The following is a 14,524-nucleotide window of genomic DNA, read 5'->3' as shown; positions in this document are numbered from 1 at the left end:
CTTAACCTTCATGAAAGAATTGCAGAATTGCAGAGCACAGAGAAGCTTAGAAGAAAAGAAAGATGTATTTTCTGATTTCTCAAAAACAGTTATTACAACCATGCTTATCTAATATAAAGAGCTAATACTCTATATAGGCGGTTCACCAAACAATGATCTATATTCTAAGCTGTTGCTGATGTGGCAGTCTTTAATGACCTAGCATACATTCAATACACCTGTCATAATATCGAATACATCTGGCATATATATCCAATACCCCTCTCAATCTTAGCTGGGATAGGCGAGCTTAAGATTGAAACAATGGTGAAGGAAATCAGGACCATGAAGACCTTTCGTGAGAACATCAGCAACCTGATCTTTTGTTGAAACATATTGAATCACCAAGTCACCCTTTTGTACCCTCTCTTGAACAAAATGGAAGTTAGTTTCCAAATGTTTGATCCGAGAATGCTGAACTGGATTCAAGCTAAGAGCTATGGTCGACTGATTATCACAATGAATTAAGGGAGGTGAAGACAGGAATTGGTGGACATCTCGAAGAATGAGCCTGATCCATGCTATATCAGCAGCTGTATGTGCAAGAGCCCTATACTCTGCCTCGGTAGAACTCCTTGAAATAGAAGCTTGCTTCTTTGATTGCCAAGATATCATATTTTCCCCCAAATAAACAACATATCCTGTGATAGACCGTCAAGTGTTGAGATCAGCAGCCCAGTCTGAATCACTGAATGCAGACAATGACATGGAAGTCCCTGATGTATATGTAAGACCACAACGAAGAGTCCCTTGCAGAAATCGTAAAATATGTTTAACCATACCAAAATGAACATCTGTTGGTGAGTTCATATATTGACAAACAATGTTAACAGTAAATGCAATATCTGGCCTAGTGAAGGTTAGATATTGCAATGCTCCAACCAAACTTCTATAATGTGTTGGATCAGAAAGAAGAGTACCCTCAGTGGCAAGAACTTGATTGTGAGGTTTGCAAGGTGCTGCACAAGGCTTGCAATCATCCATCCCATCTTTATGTATAAGATCCTCAACATACTTGGCTTGGTTAACAAATATATCACCATTAGTCTTGTATTCCACTTGAAGTCCTAAAAAATAGGCCAATTTTCCCTTGTCTTTGAGATCAAAGACTGCACCTATAGTGTTTATCACAGATTGAACCAGTGTAGAGCTAGATCCTGTGATGATTATATCATCAACATACAACAAAAGAATGACCACATCATCACCACTCTTCTTCACAAACAAATTGGAATCTGAAAGTGATGCTTGAAACCCCACTGCTTGCAAGTAACTGGTGAATTTATCATTCCAAGCCCGAGGGGCTTGTTTAAGCCCATATAAAGACTTTACTAACTTACAAACATGTGTAGGATAATCAGGATGCACAAAACCTCTAGGTTGTTTCATATAAACCTCATCTTGCAAGTCGCCGTGAAGGAATGCATTTTTTACATCCAGCTGCCTAAGATCCCATTTATATGTTGCAGCTAAAGCTAAGATCAATTGCACAGTGGTGTGCCTAACCACTGGACTAAAAGTCTCTGTGTAGTCCAAACCTTTATGTTGACTAAAGCCTTGAGCAACAAGCCTAGCCTTGTATCGAGATATTGTACCATCAGAATTCCTTTTAATTTTATAGACCCACTTACTGCCTATAACATTTTTACCAGAAGAAGAAGGGACAAGAACCCAAGTACCTTGAGTTTGTAGTGCATCAAATTCTTCTTACATGGAAACCTGCCATTGAGGAATCTAAGAAGCTTGTTTAAATGGTGTAGGTTCTGAAGCATCAACAATGTCAGCAACAAATGTAAACCCTCCAGAAAAATGACCATCTTCACTTAAAGTTAAGGACTGCACTTCAGGAAAAATTGCAGTGAGAGCTGAATAATCCTGTCTTGAAATTGTACCAGTTTTCAATCTAGTTTGAATGCCCTGTGGTAGAGAATCAGATTGTGAAGGTATTGCAATTGGAGAGGCAAGACTTGGTAAAATAACCTGGAGCTGGCTGGATTAGAGGACATGCAACATTGGGGTAGAATTGGAAAGAGTAGCATTTGAACTATTTGTAGCATTGGATCTAGAGTCCTGAGATGATGATGATAACCTGTGAAAACTAATAGTATCTGAGGTTGATGTAGATGAATGATGCATTCCAGGACTATTGAACTGATGTGAAGATTCCGTCTGAGGTATAGATGCTGGAGAAGGCAGTGTAACAATTATAGGCCTTGAACTTTGTATATCAATAGACTGAGACTAAATAGAACTCTTGATAGGCTCTAAATCCTTGTAAGGAAAACAATTTTCATCATATAATACATGCCTTGAAATAATCACCTTTCCAGTCACTATATTGTAGCAAAGAGCACCCTTATATTCTGAAGAATAACCTAGAAATACACATTTTGTGGACCTAGGTTGTAACTTATGAATATTATAGGGCCTCAAGTAAGGATAAATGGCATATCCAAATACTCTCAATGATCCCAACCCAGGTTGCTAACCAAACAACTTACTAAACGGAGAGTCCATCTTGAGTATCTTACATGGCATTCGATTGATGAGAAAGACAGCATGTGCAACCGCATAAAACCAAAGCTTTTGTGGAAGCTTAGCAACAGATAAAAGAGTAATTGTTGTTTCAATGAGATGCCGATGTTTCCTTTCGGCCAATCCATTCTACTGAGGTGTATATGGACAAGATATATGATGCAATTTTCCATTATTATCCAGATAAATCTTAAACACATTGCTCATAAACTCACCACCACCATCAGTTTGTAAGATCTTAATTCTAACATGAAACTGATTGTCAACATAAGCACAAAATTTGAGAAATGTACCAAAAACTTCAGCTTTATTTATTAATGGGAATATCCATACAAACCTAGTGGCTTCATCTATAAAGGACACATAGTATCTATAGCCTTCCAGAGAAATAGTAGAAGATGGTCCCCAAACATCACTATGAATTTTGTAAAACGGGATATCAACTTTATCAATCTTGTCTAAGAAAGGTAATCTGCTCATTTTCCCACTTATACAATGTGAACAGATACTAGCATTATCATCAGTAGTACAAGAAATATTAGAATGCTTAAGCATAGTAGCTAAAATGTCATTGGATGGATGACCCAATCTCTGATGCCACAAAGATGATTTGACTGCATGTCCCAAGAAATCAGAAGCTGGAGAAATAGCACCTGAGGTCATCACTGTTGGAAAAACATGGACTGGAATCTTGAATAGTTCATTATTGCTACTCTTTCCGTGATGTAGAAGCACCCCTGTTGCCTTGTCCTGTACAAAAAACTGTGATTCATCACAAATAAACCAACTGTGATTATTTGCACACAGCTTCTTGACAGAAAGTAAGTTAACAGTTAACATAGGGATATGTAGTATGTTTTTGAGATGTAACATATAAGACTGAGTTTGTAAAGTGCCATGACCAATGTGTTTAACTTCCAGACCTTCACCATTGCCTACAACAATCTTTTCAGTGCCTTCATATGGAGCAGCTCGAGTTAGGACAGTTACATCAGGACTCATGTGATGAGATGCTCCTATGTCTACAATCCATGAGTCACCTCCTGTAGATTGAAGAGAAGTCAAATTACCCTGAGGCATTATTTGAGATGAATATGGAACTGCAAGATTCTGAGTTGAATACTGAGTAAATTGAGGGAAATTGCTTGGAGAGATATACTGTGATGCAGTGGGATAAGATGGATTCTGAGGATGAAACCCTTGATTGGCATAATTGGCAGGTAAAGAAGCTGGAGGTGGAGTGCCTTGATATGCATAGTTACTTTTATGCCTGCAATTGAGAGCAATATGCCCTTTCTTACCACAAATTTGACACTAATGTATTGGCTTTCCATTATTGTTTCTGTACAAACATGTAAATGCAACATGACCTTTTCTGGAGCAAATTTGACACTCTGGAATCGCATCAAATCTATTCGAAGTGTTTCCTGACCAGGATTGCCAAGAATTACCTCTATTAGATCCATTGAACCTCTGTTTATAACCATTATTTCCTTTAGGCCTGTATGAGTTAGAGCTAGTACCAAAATATCTCTGCCCTTGATTACCACCATTATTAGAATTGGATGAAAAACCATTTCTAACAATAAGACCATTACCATTCGACTGATATCCTCATTGAGAAGATGATTGAGACAAAATCTAAGAATTAGAACCAGTAAAACCATAACCAAAGCTCGGAGAAGCTGGAGCAGAACCAATCACATATGAATTTGATGAACTCGAAAAATTCATACCAACACCAGGTGGAGAATGACCATTTACATACATGGCAGCCATACTGTGAACTAAAGATTGAACTCTAGTTTCAATATTCTTTTCTACACCAATCAATTGTGCTCGGAATTCCTTAAACATAATAGGACTTTCCCTTGCCAATATGACAGTTCGAATCATATCATAGTTAGGAGGTAAACCAGTAAGAGCAGCGATTATAAGATCATTGTCATAAACCTTTTCACCGGCTGCTTGTAGTTGATCCTTAATACCCTTTAATCTCAGCAAGTATTTATCAATAGAATCACCATCCTTCTGCATAATGTGTAATTCAGCTTTCAAATGGTTCACACTAGCTTTAGAAATAAACATATATCGATCTTGCAAAGCTGTCCAGGCCTCATATGAAGTCTTACATCCCACTACATGCTCAATCACATCATCATTTAGTGTTGCAATTAAAAGACTAAGCAATGCCATATCTTTCTTAACCCATTCTTTATAAGCAGTATTAATTTCGTTCGTAACACCAAGATCAGGAATAAGAACAAACTTGGGAGGACAAACTGATTCACCAATGAAATGATCAAGAAGATCGTATCCACGAAGCACAGAACAAAATTGAAAACTCCATTTGATAAAGTTTTCATCATTGAGCTTAATAGTGAGCATTCCCAAAAAACTCTCAATCTTTATAGAAGTCAACATGATTACTAGCAGTAAGATTGTCCCAAAAGATTAAAGCAAGATATCAACCTATACCCAGAGAAAATTGCACCACAGCAAGAAAAACCCAAATAAAAAAGTAGCCAAATTTCGCCCAAAAACCAGAGCAGTAATGAAGAAACCACCAACAAATTAATTCCAAACTATAACAATCGATAAATCTTCAAGAATCAAAATACATGGCATCGGCCTTCATCAAAGAATCCAGATAATCATAACAACACTTCGTTCTTGGCATCGACCTCGGAACTTCTCAACAATAAACAAAATAGTAATGATTTACGGCATCGGCCTTCAAACATTCCTTAATTTCAAAAAAAAAAAAAAATTCACAAACATCAAGAACTGCAAAACTATACAGCTATATCGCACCAAATAACAGAGGAAAAGGGAACGAAATCACCATCAAAATTCAATTGAGCAGCGGAAAAGTAACCTAGCATCAAGAGCGCAAGCGATTCTAGGCTCGTGATACCATCTTAACCCTCATGAAAGAATTGTAGAATTGCAGAGCACAGAGAAGCTTAGAGGAGAAGAAAGATGTATTTTCTGATTTCTCAAAAACAGTTATTACAACCATGCTTATCTAATACAAGGAGCTAATACTCTATATAGGTAGTTCACCAAACAATGATCTATATCCTAAGCTGCTGCTGATGTGGCAGTCTTTAATGACCTAGCATACATTAAATACACCTGTCATAATATCGGATACACCTGGCATATATATCCAATATGGTCCAAAAGCCACCAATCACAACTAAGAGAACACTTAGTTCTAATTGGGTCCAATAATAGAGGAATATAGCTAATTGGTCCAAAATTTTAAGTCTAAACCACAACATCCCATAATAGTTCTCAACTTCCAGGGGTATTTATGTAATTTCACACCGTCGATAAATAAATAATACACATCTCCGGGACGGGCTGTGACAGGTACGTTATAAATAAATTAGGGTACAAATAAAAGATTAAAAAATTATGAGTACAAATGAAATTTTAAAAAATATGGGTGCAAAAAGAAATTAATATACATGGGTACAAATTAAAACTAAAAAGAAAATACTACAAATTTTAAAAAATGTTGCAAATTAAAAGTGGGTACAAACTAAAAATATAAATATATGATACAAAGTTTAGCCATAAAACATAAATATACCATATGTAATTTTTCTATCATTGATTAATTATACAAGATCACGTGACGGTAAACAAATGGGTACAAATACAAATAAAACTTTAAAAAATATGGGCACAAAAAGAAATTAATCCATGAGTACAAATTAAAACTGAAAAGAAAATTGGTAAAAATTAAGAAAGGTTCGCAAATTAAAAATGGGTACAAACTAAAAATAAAAAAAATTAGAAAATATATTAATTGTAGCATTCTTAATACTAAAGGAAAGTATTTAAAAAAATATATTTTATTATTGAAATAATTAATGATGTTATTAATACCCAATGACTTTGATAAAAAATTGACAAGGAATAACATTTTAATCAATGGAGTAGCAAAATAAGGAATGTAAACCTAATTTCTCCAAAATATTAATTAACCGTTAAGTGATGACTTTAATTTACTTTTACCATCGCATTTCTTTTAACATTTGAGATATTGTGTTTGATTTTTGTGTTCTTAATATGTCGATCCTTAGACGTAAAAAGTGGTGTGTACATTCAATATCTAATGAGACAAAATTGATATGACATATACATATTAAGACATATACACGTGAGTAGCAAAACCACAATTATACGATTTTTTTTCTCAAATTTGGATTAAAGTATAATATCGTATGAATCAAATATGGTACATAAATATTCTTATGATAGGTATTTCCTAAAGAAAATCTAAATTAACTATATTTTTTTCCTGAAAATTGGATTAAAGTATAATATCGTATGAATAAAATGTGGGACATAAATATTGTTACGATAGGTACTTCCTAAAGAAAATCTAAATTAATTATTGATGATGTCAATGACAATTACATAGCACGACCATGATGCTCCCACGACTCAAAAACCAGTGTGAGATGTCCGCGTACCCTTCGTCTTATAGGATACAAACTTGCTAAGTCAACTTTTCGTAGTTGTTATTGACAAAATATCGATCCCCAATCTCTACATATAAAATATTTTGTTGATGTGGTATAAGAAATCATTCAAAATAAGATGTGGCCACTCAAAATAAGTACCAAATAAACGATATTATTATGAACAATGACAATAACATACATACATGCGTGGCATGCTAAAAGAAAACCACATGTCACACGTTAAATAAAACGACACTTTTTTTTTTTTGAGATGTTAAGGAGACTCTCTCAAAAGTGAAAGCTTCATTTTGGGCGAGTCTCCTTAGCATTGATTTTTTTTTATTGAAAAAGGAAACATAATTAACCAAACTTTTGTAGCGATATTGTTGAGATTAAGCATGAAATGTAAATGGATGATGATGATGTTCCACATTGATCTAGAAGAGGTGGTGGTGCTTCTTTCCATGAGCCTCTTCCTCTTCTTTCTTTGTCTCTTTCTTCTCATGATGCTCATGGAAGGCAAATCCACCGGCACCAACTGCAGCTGCTGCAGCAATCTCTTCTTCTATCTTGTGCTTGTGGGCATGCTCTGGGTCTTTGTTTGCCTTGTGCTTCTCATGCTGCACCACATCATATAAAAATGACATAAGTTAACACACATTAGACTTGTTCTTATATGTATATATCAAGAGCCCCAATTTGGGGTCACGCATGCTAACAAAAACTTTGAGGTCACGCATTTGACAAAAATATTAGGACAAAATTACCCCTCAACCAAAAAAATCCAAAAGCAGCCCAATAGAATATATCAAGTAATGCAGGGATAATTTGGTCATCATAAAATATAATATAAATATAAGTGGGAAGAGAGAAAAGAATAAAAAATGAAGGGATAACCAATAGAATATATCAAGTAATGCAGGGATAATTTGGTCATCATAAAATATAATATAAATATAAGTGGGAAGAGAGAAAAGAATAAAAAAATGAAGGGATAAGTGAAAGTTGATGGTGCCCACGTGAAGGAGAAAGAAAAATATAATAAAAAAATAAGGAAAATGATGAACATTATGTTCAAAACATCTTAAGAGGTGAGTAGTGACCATGATAAATTAGTAAAATTTTTTATTTTATTTTTTATTTTAATTAGTATCTTACAATAGATTAGCAATAATGTGATTCAATCAGTTGTTTATTAAATATTATTTTCTTTATAAAAAAAGGTCTTTCGCACGCAGATAATAATGTGATTAAATTAATTGTCAAATGATTTTTTTTTAACAAAAGATATTATCTACACTAATGGGGAGGGGATGGGCTTAGCCTCATAATGAGTTAACAATAATGTGATTCAATCAATTGTTTATTAAATATTATTTACTCTATTCTTAATGTAAATTCTATAGAAACCGATTTTATTATGTGAATTCAGCTGCTTTAATTGGTTTATGAGGGGTTTCTTTTAGCATGATCTAAAATTATTCATTTACTTCAAATATTTAACTTTCCTTGTTCAATTTACGCATATAAATATATTTAAAACTTGTAAGTCTAGCACGCTGTGATTCAAAAAATGTCTTCTGCACGTGCGTGAGTGCGTGCGTGAAGTCTAGTGGGTGTGTGTGTGTGTGTGTATAAGTTGGTGGTAAATAAAAAACGATTATATATCAAAACCCTACATGAACTATTACGAGAGTATCACTTTACTCATTTCTTCTCCTGCTTGTAACTGTACCATTTACCTGTGGACTTTTTGGTTCCGTATCTTACATACCTAGTTCATCAATTCCGTCCATTGATCGTTTTGTTCCACAATATTAACATGGTACCGTTGATAACGACGACTTACTGCTAATATATATATCTAGTATTTCGTGATCAAAAGCTAACGTCTCGTAATGGACGGAGTTGACAGAAGGTTCGGGAGGACGACGGGGATCATTCAGTTGCAAAAATATGGTAAAGTGATAATGAATGAAGTATATATCAAATAATCAAATCATTAATAATTTTAAGAAATATATATATAGGTGGGTGGCTAAAGGGGTAGTGTTATTCACACATCTCTTTTACCTCACACACATCCTTTGTTAATTATTGTCCATATCTTCTTAGTTTATTCGATTTGACAGCTGAAAATTGAAAGGTGTGTAAGAGATAAAAATAGATGTGTAGATAACACTACACTATTAAAACTCAATACATACCAAGCCATAAGCGCCGGCAGCAACAACACCGGCCTCGCTGAGGTGCTCGAGATGCTTGTGGTGCTTCTCCTCTTTCTTGTAATCAATTTCAGGATCAAGAGTGGTGGTGGCGCCATATGCCACAGTGGCCTCGCTATAGCCAGACTGAGGGTAGTCTGAGGGTTTGTCTTCATCTTTGTGGTGGTGGAAGAGACCGTGGTGGTGCTTCTCTTCAGACATGATAGGTTTTGGGGGATTATACGGAAAACAGATTGGTTATGAGGAGGAGAAGTTGTAATGTGGGTTGTGATGGTGTGAGGGAGTTGGTTGCATGGTGGAGGGTATTTATAAATGTGATGCCCAATATTTACAGGTTCAAATGTAAAGTACTAAGTAGGGCAAAATTAAAAGGATTCAATACTTAGTGAGATAAACTTATTAATTGACAAGACATATAAGTAGCATTTGTCAAATCAAATAACATACTTATATGATAAAAAAATGTGTTCTTCCTATTTACTCAAAGTTAGACACTCATGCTCTTGCCGCCACATGGATCGCTAGCCATGCTTGCTTTGGTGGACGGCTAGGATTGCTCTCTCCTAATAAAGTGATAGATATGAGAAATTAGATCAAGTAGTATGGTGTTATTTGAGGAAATTCTCAACTGGGACTCAACCCATATAGGTGCTATTCAAGGAAATACTCGAAGAGTGGTTCATTCAAACTTCACAAAATTTTTAATAGGCCTTTGGACAGAACGCAGAGGTTCAACTTTTCACATGTATGGTGGTGTACACTCGTGATACTGTGGATTGATCCTTAAAAAGAGGAAAAATCATTAGAAAAATAAATTTTTTCTTTCACGGTACATACCACTAAGTGATCTGAAAACAAAAGATTTTTTTGTCAAAGAAAAACAAAAAGTTAGATCTACATAAATTCATATCATTGAGTAGTAAGTACCATTGTAGCCAAACCTTAAAAAGAAGAACTGACCGTGTCATAAATTTGTTTATATCATGGTAACTTTTGTTGTTATACCTTATATTATATATGTTTTAATCTAAACAAAAATCAATTTGATTGAACGTCATAATGCTAGTTTATTGTTAAGATTAGCACAAAATTGACATACACAGACAACGTGTACACTTGGCTGATAACATTAGAGGTCAAGATCCATGTTGTGAAGAAATGTATCATCCATCGAAGTAAAAAAGATGTTAAAAATTTTAATTATTGTGAAAAAAAGGTATATTCACAAGCATCTTGTTGACTTTTTTATTATTATTTTTATTTTGTTTAAAGTTATACTATTAAAGTATGGAAAATACTTGGGTACTCAATGTGGAGTACCCAAAAGACTGACTAAATGAAGTGATGAGAACAAAACACCTGTTTCAATATAAGTTCTATATAAACATGTAGCCAAACACAATGTTAACCATACATCCAAACAACCCCTTTCTTCCCCAACGCCCTCCCCCTCCCAGCCTCCATCTACTTCTTGCTTCTGCCAGTTTTAGTGCCGGTAACCTCGTCTCCTTCGTCGAACCCACCCGCATCTTCTCCTCCAATCTCTCTATCGTCCCGCCCCCAAACCCTCTTCTTTATCTTAGCCATGGCAGCACCACTTCCCTCCCCTTCCTTCGCCGGAGACCACGTCAACATCAACGTCGACTATCAAACTACAGAAGATACCCACAACCACTTCTCTGCCCTTCGCCGAAAACCATGTCATCATCGGCGTCGATTGCATCCGGCGACTTCCTTTTGATGTTGATTCGAAGAGAAAGAACGAAAGAGAGAGCAAATCCTCTGATGATGGGTGATCTGACGAGGCCACGGTGGTCGGTTGACACTTACGGATGGGGCGTCTGCTTGTCTTGTTGAGTGAGAAGATGAGTGATTGGATAGTGATGAAGAGGAAATTTGGAGTGTTTGGTTAGGGAAATAGCGGGTGTTTGGTTAATAATGAAAAATTACTTAAAATGCCAGCTGTTTCAATATTATTGGTCCACCTTAAAAATGCAATATGTTGGGTCTAACCGGTGAGGATTCAAGTATTATCCGTTTGGTTGAGATGGAAAGAACTTCTTCATCTACCCAAGTTATTAAATATCGGTAATATCGGAAATATCGGTAGTCCGAAAACACGGAAATATGGATAGAAATATCGGGATAATATCGATATCGATAAAAATTACATGGAAACCACGGAAATTGTAAGAAAAACTTGGAAATTTTTATTGAAACTTTGTAGGATGTTTATTTAGTCAATTATCTATTAGTTTATCACAAAAAATTGGAAGGAAATGCATTGCATGATGGATTTAACTGATTTAAGTTGATTATATAGCGAGCTGGCAAACATTGTGAGTGTAGAAAATATGTAGTAATTAATGAAAGAATTTTAAACACATCATAATCATTTATATATAATGAATTAGTACAATATTTTACACTTTATACATTGCATGGTAAGCTACATGAGTGACTTATTACACTTTATTTTTTTTATTTAAGAATTATATGTTTGGGGGGGGGGGGGTTTATTTAAAATTTATATTGAAGATGCTCTTAAATTATGTAAAATTGTGATTGAAAACAATATTTTATTTTATTTTATTTTCAAAATGCAAAATGGGCATTAAGAAAATTGCAAAGTAAGAGTCCCACTTAATTCCCAAAAATGCAAAAAATCCCAACCCATCATCTTTCTTCATAACCTATCAAAATCCATATTGCCGTCAGACTCTTTCCCTTTTTATTCCCACTTTGCCTTTTAGTCGCCTATCTCTCTCTCTCCATCCATATTCTCTCAAATTCCTCACTCTTCGCATGTTCGACCCCCTCCGACCTCCTCCGTTATCCCTCCCTTCCGCTAGATCTGGGCACCCCCACCTGAGAAACCACCCTCACCCACCCAATTGATCATCATTTATCCTTCTCCCACTCCCACACACACGCACAGAGACCCACATCGGCAGATCGGCTTCTGCTTCTCCCTCGTCGCCGCCGTCGTCTCTCTCCTTTCTCTCTGCACCGAGGGTTCGAGACCCACATACACACACGCACACCCATCATCATCAGCAACCTCGTCTTTCTCCCTCTCCTTCTCGTGTCTGCAACTCGGCGAACTCCGGCGAGGCCGTGCGTGTCGACTCACTTTCCGAACACCTCCGACGGTTTCATGGCAAACTTCATATATAAAAACGTTCATCTCGTCTTCTATTTCATTTTCATACCTAGATCGGAGTCTAGGGTCCTGTTTTACAGTCGGCCGGAGCTTCTACATCTCTGACGTTCTTCTCTGAGCAGGCCAGTTCCGATATTATCCCGAAAACCATTTGGATATTGAAAAAAAAATCGGTTCCCCTAAAAACCGATAATATCGGCGATATATCGCCGATATTATCGGCATTTCGGACCATGCATCTACCCAACCAAGTAATTACGTCAAAAAGTTAGGTTATCTTTCGTCCGTTTGGATAAAACTTCCATTCCTTTATTGAGAGAATGTACAAATTTCACTTTTTGCGAATAACGTATGTTTTGTAGGGATAATCTTTTAATGAAGATTAAAAAACTAAACGGTTCCAATTATAAAAGTTATATGGTGAAGATACATTATTCTCAAAGAAGTGAATATGTGCATGACTCCAGTGTGGGGGTGCAAGTATTAATCTTGTTTTTCTTTTTATATAGTACTTAGTTGATCAATATTTTACTTATAAGACTGTTAGTTTCATGACACGGATTGTTGGAATAAAAGTGTTAAATTGCTATGTATAATAACCAAAAGTTAAATATATGAATATGACAAAATTGAATGGAATTAGAAAAATCTCAAATTGAGTCGAGACAAGCATTCGACCGGTCAAAGACGATTTCTGCCCCACTGGTACTTATGAAGGAAGCACAGCAATTAGAAAGGGTTCATAGTTTTGGGGTTGTGACTTTGCACTGGTTCTGGATTTTCCTTTGCATAATTATCTATAACAATTGAAACCGTGTGTTGCAATTAGAAAGGTTATAGCCTCTCTCATACGGTAATTGCTATAGAACTTAGAACCCTAGAAAGCAATCCACATGATTCCTTTATAGGAATAGGATCCTCTTCGAATCTTCTTTATGGGGATCTGGAGAATCAATCAATTGTGTCTATTCATTGTACATTGTACGGTTAGAAATTATTTAAAAAATTTTATTTGAAATTGAATATAAATAGTACTTAACGAAAATTGATTGCCCAATGTATGATGAACGGGTACGATTGATTGATCCCCGGATCCCCACAAAGAGGATCCAGAGGATCCTCGTCCTCCTTTGTAATCCAGGTTGGGACCACATCTAAATACACTTTCTACTATAATAACCTTACAAGTCTTCTAAGGTCATCTCCAACTAACCTAGCCAAAGGGTCATAGGCCAAAATATAGCCCGTTTTGACGTGAAAATCGTTTCCAACCAAGGGCTAGGCCAAAAGGCTTGTGGGCCCCCACCGAACATAATCCATCCACTAAGCCAGCAAGCTGGCCGAAAGGAGCCAGCCAGCCAGCCCGTTTGCACCAGCCCAAACCCATGCTAGTTGATGTTAGGTTACTGTTGGATTTGATTTTTTTTTTTTTAAGACGAAATTAAAAAAATTTCTAATTTTTTTCCTATAAATACCTAAGCCATTTCTACACCATTTCTCACATTCTTTTCACCATTTCATACTATCTTATCTCATTTTATTTCAAATTCTTCACCAATTTTTCACATCCTTTTCATATATAAGGATAAGAAATCCGAAAGCTTATTCATTTAGCGACAAGTGGTACTCAAAATATGTCTGAAAACCTTATTTTAATATGGTAGTTTAATTCAATTAACCATATTAATTCAATTAAAATAATAAATTATTGAGGGGCTATAGCCCCCTTTGGTTGGAGATGTGTTTTTTGTCAAAGGGCTATGTTTTGGCCTATGGCCCTTTGTCATCCTTAGTTGGAGATGGTATAAAATATAGCTAGGCATTGTTCATTAAAAAATAATTTATTGCAAGGCTATAGGGCTAAACATGGCCCTTTGGCTCCCTTTCGGTTGGAGATGGCCTAAGTGAAGGGATCCCCCATATATTTGAACAAAATTGGAATTAGTTATGAGACCCACTCCGCATCAAATTTTAAAGATCCAAATCATTTATTTTGTAAGTTACGATTCATATCACATCCTTGCAGAAATTCAATCAATCCGAAATCATTTACCTATTTAATTGTATTTCACTAGTTTCTT

The 14,524-nt window shown here is 35.7% G+C and overlaps 2 protein-coding genes across 3 annotated transcripts; both read right to left on the bottom strand.

The window, feature by feature from the left end:
* Positions 1–693: 693 nt before the first annotated feature.
* Positions 694–4,127, bottom strand: LOC139188500 (uncharacterized). Its single transcript, XM_070806079.1, has 3 exons — positions 3,940–4,127; positions 2,790–3,844; positions 694–1,673 (listed from the first exon to the last, which is right to left on the bottom strand). The coding sequence occupies exons 1-3, from the start codon at positions 4,125–4,127 to the stop codon at positions 694–696; spliced, it is 2,223 nt and encodes a 740-aa protein (XP_070662180.1).
* Positions 4,128–7,288: 3,161 nt separating this feature from the next.
* On the bottom strand, positions 7,289–9,605 carry LOC103444657 (abscisic stress-ripening protein 2-like). 2 transcript variants are annotated; one of them, XM_070807317.1, is made up of 3 exons: positions 9,416–9,605; positions 9,263–9,343; positions 7,289–7,675 (listed from the first exon to the last, which is right to left on the bottom strand). In XM_070807317.1, the coding sequence occupies exons 1-3, from the start codon at positions 9,479–9,481 to the stop codon at positions 7,493–7,495; spliced, it is 330 nt and encodes a 109-aa protein (XP_070663418.1). In that variant the 5' UTR covers positions 9,482–9,605; the 3' UTR covers positions 7,289–7,492. The 2 variants fall into 2 exon arrangements, with proteins under 2 accessions (XP_070663418.1, XP_008381832.1); XM_008383610.4 differs by having other exon boundaries at positions 9,263–9,597.
* Between the last annotated feature and the right edge of the window lie 4,919 nt (positions 9,606–14,524).

The sequence above is a fragment of the Malus domestica genome, chromosome 10, assembly GCF_042453785.1.
Source record: "Malus domestica chromosome 10, GDT2T_hap1".
NCBI classification, from domain to species: domain Eukaryota; kingdom Viridiplantae; phylum Streptophyta; class Magnoliopsida; order Rosales; family Rosaceae; genus Malus; species Malus domestica.
Note: the sequence above shows the minus strand (reverse complement) of the source record. Positions and strands in the feature narration are given on the sequence as shown.

Coding starts and splice junctions, on each gene's coding strand:
- LOC139188500 (XM_070806079.1), bottom strand. CDS start 4,127: ATGGTGGTAATCAAGGGCAGAGATATTTTGGTACTAGCTCTAACTCAT. Junction 3,845..3,939: donor TTTGCTCCAGAAAAGGTCAT/GTTGCATTTACA, acceptor TCTCAATTGCAG/GCATAAAAGTAACTATGCAT. Junction 1,674..2,789: donor CTTACAAACTGATGGTGGTG/GTGAGTTTATGA, acceptor AAAATGTTATAG/GCAGTAAGTGGGTCTATAAA.
- LOC103444657 (XM_008383610.4), bottom strand. CDS start 9,481: ATGTCTGAAGAGAAGCACCACCACGGTCTCTTCCACCACCACAAAGAT. Junction 7,676..9,262: donor CTGCCGGCGCTTATGGCTTG/GTATGTATTGAG, acceptor GATGTGGTGCAG/CATGAGAAGCACAAGGCAAA.